The sequence below is a fragment of the Nicotiana sylvestris genome, chromosome 3, assembly GCF_000393655.2.
Source record: "Nicotiana sylvestris chromosome 3, ASM39365v2, whole genome shotgun sequence".
Taxonomy (NCBI): Eukaryota; Viridiplantae; Streptophyta; class Magnoliopsida; order Solanales; family Solanaceae; genus Nicotiana; species Nicotiana sylvestris.
The window spans coordinates 68,495,222-68,509,720 of record NC_091059.1 but is presented as its reverse complement, the minus strand read 5'-3'; the positions used below and the strand labels follow the sequence as shown (position 1 = coordinate 68,509,720).

Sequence of the window (14,499 nt, the reverse complement as noted above, 5' to 3'; positions counted from 1 at the left end):
GGTAAATTATGATAAGTAGCATATCTCTAGTTAGTTGTTTGTTTCCATGCATATATTCAAGTAGTCCATAAACGAGATAGAGTACTTAGTCAAAACTCGATTAGTATTTCGTTTAGATGGTTAAAACTAATTTCCATTAGTCCTCTTAAGTGATTATACTCTCATCAGTATTGGCATTAATTCATGTTACAAATAATCTCACATAGATAGATTGTGGACTTGATAAAAATGTAAATGTAAGGTGGTTGGGTAGTGTCAACATTATAGCTCCAATAATAATAATAGAAGTAAATAAATAAATAAATAAATAAATAAATAAAGGTCGTAGTCGATAATTTTATGTATTAATAATTAAGTATACTTACACTAATGTAGAGTAGGTTCAATAAGCATTTAGTATAGTTAAATTGCAAATCCATTAGGGTTAATGAATTAGTCTATAGCTTTGATCATTTAGTTAACCTCACCACAGTTAAAAATGGCTAATTGTAATAACGTTAGTCAATCTTGTACGTTTTTTTTTATACATAATTCCATTTTTAGTAATATTAGCTCATGGAATAAGGCGCGAAACAATTTTCCATTTTTACAAGTTCAAGTATAATTTTTGTCAGCATCTGTTGTAATCTGTTAATTAAATAAGTTACGGATTTTTTTTAGCATGTAACTAACCAGGATTTTTCTCTATTTAGAGACAAATAAAAATAGAAATATAGTTACTTTCCTTTTAAAAAATAAATAAATAAATAAATAAATAAGACGAGCTTCGTCAAACAAAAACAAAAAATAATAATAATTAAAAAAATATTGCAGGACCCACAGTAAAGGTTTAAGATTTTTTAGAAGTCGGGAAGGGCCGTTTAGCGAATTTCATGGCCCTCCCAAAAGATAATAAAGCGCTAGAATCTTTAGGCGCGGCTTTAGTAAATTACATTCCTAAATGTGGGTGGGCATTTTATGCGGCCCGAATCCAAATCCTAAGACGTTGAATAGGGTGTGCCTAAGATTGTGGGTTCATTTGATGTGGCGCAATCTGAAAACATACTTTAAACGGCGTTCACTCTCTCGAATAAATATGTATATGTAAAAGAAATAAAAAGTAGAATCAGCACATAAGTTATTCATGTAAAAAATCAGATAATAGCTAAATGCAACAGTTGAGCGACCGCGCTAGAACCACGGAACTCGGGAATGCCTAACACCTTCTCTCGGGTTAACAGAATTCCTTATCCGGATTTCTGGTTCGCGGACTGTTAAACAGAGTCATTCTTTTCCTCGATTCGGGATTAAATTGGTGGCTTGGGACACCCTAAATCTCCCAAGTGGGGACTCTAAAATAAATAAACAAATCCCGTTTCGATTGTCCTTTAATTGGAAAAACTCCTTCACCCCCTCTCGGGTATGTAAAAAGGAGGTGTGACACACATAATAGACATGCCGGAGCCGGTTGTGCCTAAAGCCAAGGCTCCTTTTCCAAGGCCACCTCCACCTTATCCTCAAAGGATCGTGAAGCAGAAAAATGAGAATCAGTTTAAAAAGTTTATTGATATGATGAAGAGCTTATCCATTAATGTGCCTTTGGTGGAGGCTCTTGAACAAATGTCGGGCTATCCTAAATTCATGAAGGACTTGGTGACAAAGAAGCAGTCCATGGATTGTGAAACTATAAATATGACTCACCAAGTTAGTGCAGTAGTGCATTCAATGGCCTCGAAGCTTGAAAATCCCGGTGCTTTCACCATTCCTTGCACCATTGGGAGTGCAGACTTTGCCAAGGCTCTATGTGATTAGGGGGCAAGTATCAACTTGATGCCCTACTCAGTTTTCAAAACTTTGAGTATTGGGCAACCGAGGCCGACTTCCATAAGATTGAAAATGGCGGATAGAACGATGAAGAGACCATTGGGTATTATTGATGATGTGCTTGTCCGGGTGGACAAATTTATCTTGCCAGCTGATTTTGTGATCTTGGATTGTGAGGTGGATTATAAAGTTCCAATCATATTGGGGAGACCTTTTCTTACTACTGGGAAGGCCTTAGTTGATGTGGAAGTAGGGGAACTCAACTCCGGGTGGGTGATGAAAAAGTGGTCTTTCATGTATGTAAGTCAATGAAGCAATTTGCTTTTTTGTGGACCTTGTCACGGTAGTGATAGCTGATGATGCCAGTGCAATGATCAATGTGGAGGACCCTCTAGAGGCCGTATTGTTGAATCTTGATGTCAATGAGGATGAAGGCCGAGTGTATTGTGTGAATGCTTTACATGGGATGGGCTCTTACTCTTATGAGCCTAGGAAAATATCTTTGGACATTGAGAAATAGAAGACTCCACCAACAAAACCTTCAATTGAGGAACCTTCGGTGTTGGAGTTAAAGCCGTTGCCTCCACACCTCAGGTATGTGTTCTTAGGCCCTAGTTCTACTTTGCCAGTTATTCTTTCCTCTTTTCTTACTAACATGCAGGTTCGTGCCACATTGGCGGTGCTCCAAAAGCGTATGAAGGCAATTGGATGGACATTAACTGATATTCAGGGGATAAGCCCTGCATTCGATATGCACAAGATTATTTTGGAAGATGATGCAAAGCCCTCCTTTGAACATCAAAGGAGGTTGAACGAGGCAATGCAAGAAGTTGTGAAAGAAGGTGATCAAGTGGTTGGATGCCGGGGTTGTGTACCCTATTTCTGATAGCTCTTGGACTTCGCTGGTGTAATGTGTACCGAAGAAGGGTGGCACGATCATGGTTGCCAATTCACAAAATGAGTTTATTCCTACCAAAACTGTCACCGGTTGGAGGGTATGCATGGACTACTGCAAATTGAATAAAGTGACCCGCAAGGATCACTTTCCATTGAATTTTCTTGATCAGATGTTAGATCGACTTGCTGGGCGTGCTTTCTAATGTTTCTTGGATGGGTATTCTGGATACAACCAAATCTTGATTGCTCTGGAAGATCAGGAGAAGACCATATTAACTTGTCCATATGTCACCTTTGCCTTTTTAGGATGCCTTTTGGGTTGTGTAATGCACCGGCTACATTTCAGCGGTGTATGATGGCCATTTTCACCGATATGGTGGAAGATATTTTGGAGGTGTTCATGGACGACTTTAGTGTTGTGGGTGATTCATGTGATGAGTGTTTGAAAAATCTTGATAGAGTGTTAGCCCGTTGTGAAGAAACCAATCTTGTTCTTAAAGGGGAGAAATGCCACTTCATGGTGGAAGTGGGCATAGTTCTTGGGCATAAAATTTCAAAGCATGGTATCGATATGGACAAAGCAAATATTGATATGATTTCAAAGCTCCCTCCCCCTACCTTTGTCAAGGGAGTTAGAAGTTTTCTTGGGCATGCGGTGTTCTATCGGAGATTCATCAAAGACTTTTCGAAGGCAGTGAACCCCTTATGCAAGCTATTGGAAAAAGATTCCAAGTTTTTGTTCGATGAGAGATGTATGCAAGCCTTTTAACTTCTCAAGCACAAGTTGACCACCACTCCTATCATTACCGCACCCAATTGGAGCTTACCCTTTGAGCTCATGTGTGATGTGAGAGATGTTGCGATTGGGGCAGTTTTGGGTCAAAGAGTGAACAAAATGTTCCATCTGGTGTATTATGCGAGCAAGACAATGAATGATGCTAAAGTGAACTACAAGGTGATCGAGAAAGAACTTTTTGCTATTGTGTTCGCAATGGAGAAATTTCTGCCGTATCTTATGGGTACCAAGGTCATAGTACATATTGATCGTGTTGTACTCAGGTACTTGATGACGAAGAAGGATTCCAAAGCTAGACTGGTGCGATGGGTCTTGTTACTTCAAGAGTTTGATTTGGAGATTGTGGACCAGAAGGATAGTGAAAACCAAGGGGCGGACCATTTGTCCCGCTTGGAGGAGGAGGGGAGGCCTCGTGATGGCCTAGAGATCAATGATTCATTTCCCGACAAACAACTCCTTTCGGTGTTGGTGAATGGTATGCCATGGTTTACAGACATTTCTAATTTCCTTGTGACTGGAATAATCCCGTGTGACCTCTCTTCTAACCAAAGGAAGAAGCTCAAACGGGATGGTTTGGATTTCTATTGGGATGAGCCGTACTTGTTCAAGATTTGCATAGATAGTGTGATCCGAAGGTGTGTCCCGGAGGAAGAGCAATTGAGTATCTTGGAGGCTTGTCATTCCTCTCTCTATGGTGGCCATCATGGCAGGGCGAGGACGGCTTCCAAAGTTCTTAGTTGTGGGTTTTATTGGCCAACTTTGTACAAAGATGCAAGTGAACTTGTGAAGAGGCATGACGAATGTCAAAGATAGGGGGAGTTTCAAAGAAAGATGAGATGCCTCTCAATGCCATTCTTGGAGTTGATATTTTTTATGTATGGGGCATTGATTTTATGGGTCCATTTGTTAGCTCGTATGGGAACACATACATTCTTGTAGCGGTTGACTATGTTTCAAAGTGGGTTGAAGCCATGGCTTTACCCAACAATGAGGCCCGAAGTGTTGTTGCATTTCTCAAGAAGAGCATTTTTACAAGGTTTGGCACTCCTCGTGCAATCATAAGTGATGAGGGGTCTCATTTTTGTAATAGAGCTTTTGACACTTTGCTTGCAAAGTATGGTGTTAACCACAAAGTTTTTACTCCTTATCATCCTCAAGTGAGTGGCCAAGTTGAAGTCTCAAATTGGGAAATCAAGAGTATATTATCAAAGACGGTCAATGCAAATAGGACCGATTGGTCAAAGAAGTTGGATGATGCTCTATGGGCTTATAAGACTGTTTGCAAGACTCCGATTGGTATGTCTCCATATCGGTTGGTGTTTGAGACAGCTTTCCATCTACCGGTTGAGTTAGAGCACAAGGCCATGTGGGCTTTGAAGAAACTGAATCTTTAATGGGATGTGGCAACAAATCTTCATGTGAAGCAGCTTAATGAACTTGATGAATTCTGATTCCATGCCTACTCCAGTTCGTCCTTGTACAAGAACAAGATGAAGTACCTTCATGATAAATATGCTCGTGTCAAGGAGTTCAAAGTAGTGATTTGGTTCTCTTGTTCAATTCTCGGTTACGTCTGTTTCCGAGAAAGCTTATGTCAAAATAGAGTGGAACTTTTGAAGTGGTGTTTGTGACTCTGTTTGGTGCACTTGATTTGAAGAACAAAAATGGTAAGATTTTTAGAGTGAATGGGCACAGGGTCAAGCACTACCTGGGCAAGATTGATGGCGGCCACGTAGTGGCACTTCTTCATCTCAAGTGACTTGATGGTAACCTGCGTCGTGCCGCGACGTTAAATCACGCGCTTCTTGGGAGGCAACCCATGTGTCTTTCTTCTTGTTTTTCTTTGATTTTTATTATAGTGTAGGATTTATTTTTGGACTGACTGGTTGTGAGATGTTGTAGGATTGTGTTGATACAGTGCATGAACAAGTTGAAAAAGGATCACTCTCTGAAGTTTACAGTGTGGACCACACTCATTTTGTGCGGCTACAAAGGCCTTTGTGTGGAGGCAAAAAATCAATGCGGACCACAGAAATGATTTAACAAAAGTAGGGAGTCTCTGAAGTTTTCCACCGCGGCCGCATTGCATTTAGAGCGGTCCGTGGTAGTCCACTGCAGCCGCACAAAATGACTGCGGTCCGTAGTGGTCAATTTCAAAGTGCTTCATGTTTCTGAGCACTGCGGATCGCAGTGCCATTTTGTGCGGTCCGTGGTGGGTAGGTGAACTGGGGCCCAAGACCTTTTTCTAAATAGGACCTGAGTCCCTCCATTTGAACTTTTCGACCTTTTTACTCTCAGAAGCATAAAAACTATTGTTCATCACTCTCATTGCACGAAATTAACTGCTAAAACTCATCAATCTTCATTAAATCTCATTTCTTGTCACATCAATTCCTTCTAAGTTGTTTCATTTTGTTATTTTCTTTGAATTTTTGTTTTTCTCAGTTCTTCTTCCTTCCTTTCCCGTTTTTCTTTCAGTCTTATAACATAGGTTAGTTAAATTCCATTTTACTTAGGACTAATTAGTTAAAATACTGAGGCAACACCTAGGGTATCATCAAGGTAAATATTTGGACTAAAAATGAGCAAAACTTGAACCCTAGGTTGGTGCTGATGTTGGGCACTTAGTGCGGACCGCTGTGGAATTTGTGCGATCTGCGGTGCTCCTGTGCGGTCCGTAATGGCATTTTGTGTGGACCGTAGTGGACTAGGTTCTGAATACTGACATTTGAGGACCGCTGCCGCAACGGATTTTGTGCGGACCGCGGTGCCTTAATGCGGACCGCAATGCCATTTTGTGCGGTCCGCGATGCATAGATTCAGAGAATGGGTAGTCTGAACCCCACTGTTGTGCGGACCACAATGGAATTTGTGCGGTCCCCGGAAGCCTCTTTGCGGATGCACTTCATTTTTTGTGGTCCGCAATCTACAACTTTTAACTATCTACATTATTTTTCCTGCAATTTTGAGTTTCATTATTTCTACTGATACTAACAAACAAAACTAAATGTTGATTGCAGATAATGGTGAAATCACGAGGCAAAGGTGGTAAACAATCAGGAAGAGGAGAGTCCTCCCGGGGTAGGGGACAAGGAATGATAAGATTGACCCTACAAGTTCGATAAAATATAAAGAACACAAGGAGGATTATAAGAGCTGCAGACAGAGCTATTGACTAGTCGAGGAGTGAGTATGAGCCTTCTCGGGAGGCATCTTCAGGCTCCGTGCCAGAGTATGTTCCTGACTGGTCGGAGAGGAACATGTTGAGGGATACACCTCCAGGATCTCCCACTGCCTAAGCATCAGTGTGTATATCTTCTGAGTCGTATGAGGGCTCAACAACCGGCAGTGGAAATGAATATTCGACCTCTCTTACAGCTTCATTATCCAGAGAGGGTCCCATAGCAGAAGAAGGGGAAGAAGTAGAAGGAGGTGAACGCCAAGTAGGTGGGGTAGAGAGGACTAGAAATCTGGAGGCATGGTAGGACCGGTTTGTAAGTGAGGTTGCCTACCACAAGTTCCGAGAGTGGTGTCCTGAGAGGAAATTGATACCTGAGTGTAAATTTATCACCCGGGACTTTTTGCCTCACAACTCCAATGTGTTGAGGCAATTCAGAGAAAGAGCTGGATGGGACTACTTCGTAGGCCATATGGAGGATGCCAATGAGCATTTAGTGAAGGAGTTCTACACAAATGTGGCCCACATCAAAAAGGGAACCACAGTCACCAAAGTGCAGAACTTGAAGGTGAAATTCGATGGCAAGACCATAAATGATTACCTGGGCTTCTTTGGAGGAGGATGAGTCCTTGTACTTGGAGAAGATGACATTGGGTGAGGAAGCTCGTCCTTGGTTGGTGGAGTACTTGGAAATCCCAGGTACCACCCCAGATTGGTTGACTGTGGGAGTGAAGATCTTGAGGAGAACTTTGAACTTTGAGGCTAAGGGGTGAGAGACATTTGTGTGCAGCAGGCTAGACCCCACCACCCACGACAACGTACTCCCTATTCACTGGGCAATTTTGGTAGCACGAGGTACCCGATTAACATCGGGAATGTGATGTCTCGGGTTATTACACGAGTAGTGAACGAAGGTGACAGATTTTATCCCTTCCCAAACTTCCTAACCATGTACTTGGAGGACTTAGATGTGGAAAAGCGGAAGTTTGATATGAAAGTGAAGGCGAAGGCACCTTTCTCATTGCATAGCCTACAGGGTGATGACAACCGTAAGAGAAATCTCTTTAAGGGCAAAGCCACTACTTCGATTGGCCAGTCTGAAGAGCTAGTAGTGGTAGTGGCTTCTACTCAGCCTCATTCCACCTCAGCAGACATGGACCCCGGTCCTTCCACTTCTATAGTTCTAGAGATACCCTCCTCCACTTAACACCCATTGACTAGCCACCGCCTGAGCCAGGCCCTCGCCAGCATCAATAATTGGATGCAGACAACTACTTCTAAGCTGTCTGTACTATCCACCACGGTGGCAGCTCAGTCAGCACCTCCTCCTCCACAGGTCCCACAGTCCATTGAGGACACTCTCAAGGATCTTCTGGACAACCAGAAGAAGATCCTAAAGAACCAGAAATTTCTTACGGATGTTGTTGATTGATATGGAAAGGCACTCAAGGAACTTGGTAGGGAGGTGGAGAAAATGAGGAAGACTCGGGCTTCAAAAGAGTCGGTGAATGAGCTACGGGTCGAGGTTGAGAGGTTGAAGGCGGATCACCTGCCTTTAGATTTGCTATTGCATGACCAGCACCAGCAGCCTAGCCCCAGCCAAAGCAGGAGTCCGAGAGGCCACTCTAGAGTAAAAGGGTGATTCCTTAGTTTGATGATGTAGTTATACAGTTGGAGGACCCGCAGGGAGGTTCCTCCAGCCAGCCCCAGGATTCAGCCCAAGACTCAGCCCAGGTCCAGGCCCAGGTCCCAGCAGAGCCACAGATCACAGGGAGCTAGTCACAGGTTCCCGAGCAAACAGAGGACCTAAGGACCTAGACTCAGGATCCCATGCAGATGGAGGGCCCATAGGGAGTTTCTTTTTCCTCTCTTCTCAATTGTTTTGCTTATTTTGGTTAGTTGGCATTGAGGACAATGTCAGCTTTCATTTGAGGGGGTAGCCCTATTTGGATATTTGGATGACTGTACATATGACAATATTTTATGCTTTCTTTCCTTTTTATCTTTGGTATGTATATAATTTTAGCATTTCATTGCACTTTTCGTACTTTTTACTTTGGGTCTGCATATAAAAGTTACGTTTTATGTATATATTCATTCCCATTGTATATTCGATTAAATCCCCTCTTGTACATATTCATTTTACTTTCCGCATTTTTCCTTTCTTAACTTCTTATTTTATGTTTGTAGTTTCTTGTTTTGAGTTTTTTCAATAAGCCTTTGGTTTTCTTAATGACACGGTTCTTTCCAAAGGTAGAAGTTGTGTGAACCGGGTGGCTCTTCCCGATGATGGATAACATGACAACCTTCTTAAGGGTTTGAGTATGTTTTCTTTTTGCTTTTTAGTAGTTAGTTGGTAAGGGTGCCTCAAGCAAAGCTTCACTTGGTCCTAACACATTTTCCTTTGATCCTATAGTCAAAAATAAATCGTTGTGTATAGGGTGGTAAAAGTTGTGACCTTGAGACTCTTGTGTTGGCCGATAATCATCAAGTGGTTTTTCGGGATCATTGTGTGCTCAAATATTATCTAAGGTTTTTGTGGGCCCCCCGACTCTGTGTCTTTAGTAATCCCATAACTTGTGTGGTGAGAATTTGAGTTGCAAGTCCAAGTGCCGAGCCATTGGTCTAGAACTTTCCCTGAACGTTTGTCTAGGCGAAATCCTAAGTGTAATTTTACTTGAGATGTGATTATAGGATCTCCTTGATCCGAATGATATCTTGAACACTTCCATAGCCTACCAATGATAAAATTCCTAGTCAGCCCTTTTGAGCCTTAGACCTTTTTCTTTCAAGAACCACGGTACAAGCCTTTACTCGTTCTAAAGATACCCTCTCTTGGCACCCGATCTTTCCTTAGTATATGGCAAAAGTATAAGTTTGGCGGGGGGGGGGGGAATGAGGATTGCAACAAAGTGGTAAAAGGTACAATGAAGAAAAGAAAAGGCAATGAAAAAGAAAGAAAATCAAAAAAGACAAAAAGAATGTTCAATGTAAAAAAAAAGAATGAAGGGATTCAATAAAAGCAAAGAATGAAAGGTGTGGAAAGTTTAGAAAGGAGAAAAGATTTGAAATGAACAAGAATGAGTGACAGTGTGTCTCTCTAACCCCTTAGAAAGAAGTGAAATGACTTAAAAAGTCAAGTGAATGTGTGACAAAATAAAGAAAAAGAAGTGCTAACGGGAATATGGAATCTACTTAGACCAAACAGTCTTACCCTAAACCAAAAGCCTTCACTATGTCTCCACAAAAGCCCTATATTATCTTGAGTTTAATGAAGCTTACATTAGTGGTAACTCACATCAGAGGCAAGCATATGGTACTTAGAGCCAGACTTGTGACTTTTCCTTGAGAGAGATGAGTGTATTTCTATTAACCTCGTTCTGAGTGCTACTATCCTAAAGGTGAGGTTTGCTTAAGGAGAGTCGAGGATGTGTAATATAAAGAGTTTCTTTGATGTGTTGAGTCAACTCTTGATGCTCTTGTGTCGCACTAAATCTACGGTGTTTAAGAAAGTGAATGTTGTTAATGATTCATTTGAATTGAGGGTAATTGTTAGTCCCAATTGATGCTAGATGAGGTCACTTTAGGTCAGCTGAATTTTCTTGGATTTACTCTTAAGGGGTGGGTCTTATTTTGTTTGCTTGAGGACAAGCAAAAGCTTAAATTTGGGGGAGTTGATAACTAGGGATTATGACGTATTTTACACTCCTTCTTACTTAAGTTTTGATTAGAAATGTGTACAAAATTGTCTCAAAGGCTCACATGTTGTACTTGATTGCAGGGTTTGGTCAATAAGGTGACACTTCATCAAAACCAGCTCAAAAAGGAGTGAGATTTACCCGACTCTATTTACCCGAGGGGAGTTGAGATTTACCCGACTCAGGAGTCGTTGAGTCTCATCAAAGATACTCGATGCCTCACTCAGGTCGGTAGCATCTTCAAATCCTATGAAACAATCGCGGAAAGGTCCTCTCCTCTGTGGACTCCTTCCACATCGGGGGTCCCCATGGCCTGGGCTTCATGAATTGTCCCCTCAGAAAATGTAGGAAGGGGCAGCGAATCGCCAATCTCTATTGCCCCAAGTAAGTCACTTGGGGAGTTCTCTTCATTTTGAAGGGCCTCCGAGCCAGCCCCCTCAGGCATACCCACCGATTGCTCATTTCAGCGGGAGGTGTCTTTAGCCTCCGACGACTTGGGGACATTGCTTGGGTCCTCTTCTAAGATTTGTTCGGTTCGAGGCTGAATCTCTTCAAACCTCACTAACTCACCGGCATTTGGGCCTCGGTGTTTTTCTTCACTCGAGCAACCAACTCGTAGTCATCATCTTTATCTACTTCTTCTTCCTCTCTTAATCGCTGAGCTACATCAGCAGGTAGAGGGACGATGCTTACTTTTCTTGGTCTTCGGAGGTCGAGACACTTTTTCTCTTCTTATCCTTCACCAGTTTCGGAGCTGGGGAAGACACCTCTTACTCCCCGGACAGGGGCCTCATGACAACATTTTCTCTGAGGCCTGCATAAAAGGAAACCAACTAAGTATGAAAAGAAACATTTCAGCGAAGATCATCAAATATGTGAAAAGGGGCTTACCATGATTTTTGGCCTCCCATCGACCCCTTGCCAAATCAAGCCACGAGCTCTCGGTATACAAAGAGGTCGAGGCCAGGTCTCGAACCCAACTCTCAAGGTTATTAATTGCACTGGGAATCCAAGAGACCGCTACACCATAGGAAAGAATATCTATGAGAAAAAGCAAAGGAAATAAAACATAGAATGGAAGCTATAGGCGGGATTATACTTACGCTTCATGTGCTATTTTTCGGGAAATGGCATCTTCTCAGCCGGGATAAGGTCTAAAGTCTTCACTCGAACGAACCGACCTATCCAGCCTCGATCATTGTCCTTGTCTATTCTCGAGAACAACACCTTGGTAGCCCGACGCTGAAGCCTTATTAACTTCCTCGGTGGAGACGGGGTTTGTACAACCTGATGAGATGGTCGATGGTGAAAGACATCCTTTTGACTTTTCTCGTGAAAAATCGGAGTAGTAGGACAATCCGCCAAAAAGAGGGATGGATCTAACCTAGGGTTATTTGGCATTGACGGAAAAATTTGATGATGACGGAAGCGACAGGGCCCAGCTAGAAAGGGTAAGTGTAAACACTTCGAAACCCTTCCACATGAGTAGTTATGTCTTCTTCGGGGGCCGGGATCACCACCTCTTTGTCATCCTAAGGGCAATGTTCCTTTACCTGCTTAAGGTCGCTCTCGCTTATCGAGCATATATATCTCGACATTGGCTCGCATAGGCCAGGGACCAACGAAGTTTTCTCAGCATTGAAGTCGGAAGTAAGGACACATCCCGGGAATGCACTCCTCAAGGCGCGGTGCCACCAGTGTTCTACCACCGGCTGGCCACGATGAAGAAGCTTTTTCCTTTTGAGGAACAATTTTGACGTTTTTGCCATTTTTTATAAGTTCAAAGAAAGAAGAAGAGAATAAGACTTCGTGTTTTGCGGGAAGGTTGATAACGAAACCTAGAAATTATGCAGAATGGGAAAGCTTAAAGGATGTAAAAAGCTTGAAGATTTGAGCAGAGATCAAGAGTAAAGTTTGGGCAAAAAGAAGGAAAGCACATTTATAGAATGTAGATGACAGTTCAATGGCACTGGTGGATGACAATCAACTAACGCCCATTAATGACTTAGGGAACTGTACTGACGGGACGTTTCAATCACTTCCGCCTCTTAAGTCACGAGGATGCCGTCATGACAGGTCGAAATACAAAATTGAAGGCTCAATTCATTTCTTCTCATTGCATTCTAAGAAATGAGGGGACTATCTGTATACGGTAAAAATCGGGCCTGCCCAATTTAACTATTTGATCGAGACCAGAGAGTTGCATCGAGGGTCTGCCTCGTAGTGGAGCAAATCAAAGTGACGAAGACAAGGTACCGAGTTTGAGAATCGAAGTGCCTACCGAGATCGAGGCCAGCAATGATCGAGACCAAACAGGGTAGACTTTGAGCAAAACACGATAACAGGAAAGCGAGATATCCACGACCGATCGAAGATATGGCAAGAATCTCGGAACAAATCAAATCAAAGGAAGTTGTTTAGGATAATCATAAGATTTACTTCCGTAATTAGAATTGTACCATAAATAGGATTCCTCTACTATATAAAGAGGGTCATAATTGTCTTGTAAGGACCTCATACTCTGAGATATCAAAGCAATATAATGCCTTTTCTATCGTTCATATTCTTGTTCATCAGCTTGTTATATTTTAATTGTTCTTGCACAATTTAGTACGATGGTATTCAAGCTTGAGGGCTAAATTCTGTTCAAATATTGGTTTGCTTTATAATATTGTTAATTTCTATTACTACTCATTGCATTTATCAATTGGAATTAGGTGAAATCACATATTCTTAAAACCACGTTATAAGTTTAATTGTTATCAAATTTTAAGGGTAAATACTGCGCACTTGGTGATAATTCACCAGGATGGGAATCTTTCAAATTAAGAACAAAATCTTCTTGCTTTTCTTTCCCTATAAGTTAATTGAAGCCACAACCCTACTCATTTATTCATTCAACCCAACTTCATGTTATTCCATTTTTATTTTTACTTTAATTTAAATTTAATTCATTAAATTCAATTATATGGAGAAGAAAAAAATTATCATACAACAACATAATTTTTTTTGGGTCCAACTAAGATGTTATAAATAACCAAATATGATACTCGAGCTAAAAGTCAAGTTGATAATTTTTCTTACATCTTCTTCTCCCATCATATACGCCCCCAAAAGCAGCACAACTCACTTGACTTTCCACCCTATGAATTCTCATATTTGATTGATGATTGACAAATTAATGAATTCTCATATTTGAATTATAGATAAATTAATTGATACAAAAAATAAGTATTGTTATTATAGTAAATTACATCACAACCATCTTTCACAAACAAACTTAACACCCGATCACCAACTAGATTACATTATAAGAAGCATAGCTCACGGATACACAAATTATTCATTATGAATCTATAACAGATGATGAGACACTTGCAATTTGTGAGGAAAGAAAGAAATAACTAGATATGTCAATGGCTTTGACCTCAGGCTTATTCACTTCCTCTTTTGGAACTGTGACGGTGAGCACACCATTTTCCATACTAGCCTTCACCTGATCTATCTTGGCATTCTTCGGCAATCTAAATCGCCTAAGGAATTTACTGCTGCTCCTTTCCACACGATGCCATTGGTCATTCTTCTCCTCTTGTTCTTTGCTTCTCTCTCCGCTATTCTGCAGCACTTTGCCTTCCTCGACCTCCACCTTCACCTCTTCCTTCTTCAGCCCCGGAAGATCAGCTTTGAAAATGTGGGCTTCTGGCATTTCTTTCCAGTCAATCCTAGCATTAGCGAAGGCATAGGTTTCGTGAGCCGAGTTGGGTACATTGGCCAAATTACTCGAAAGTGGGAAACCTTCAAAGGGATCCCACAAGTCCAGAGAGAATGGATCAAAGATGTTGCTTCGTCGACCGCCGAAAATGCTTGGGATAAGAGACATTCTTGACTGAGAGGGCTTTTGAGAGTCGGAGATATGTTTCGAATGGTAACAGATGTTTGCTGGGTTAGAGTGCAAGAGCAGTGGGTTAAATATTGGAGGAAATAAAAGAGTCTGGCAACTTCAAGATTTTTCTCATATTTTCTTGACTTTCAAATTGTAGAAGAATGTTTGGTTTTGTAACCTTCTAGAACATTATTCATAATCTTCTAGAAATGAACGATGTTGCAATCAATTCACGGACCTTCTT

At 41.5% G+C, this 14,499-nt stretch overlaps 1 protein-coding gene across 1 annotated transcript; it reads right to left on the bottom strand.

The window, feature by feature from the left end:
• Positions 1-13,718: 13,718 nt before the first annotated feature.
• On the bottom strand, positions 13,719-14,252 carry LOC104240477 (17.8 kDa class I heat shock protein-like). Its single transcript, XM_009795322.2, has one exon. It carries the CDS (start codon positions 14,250-14,252, stop codon positions 13,719-13,721), a length of 534 nt encoding a protein of 177 aa, XP_009793624.1.
• Between the last annotated feature and the right edge of the window lie 247 nt (positions 14,253-14,499).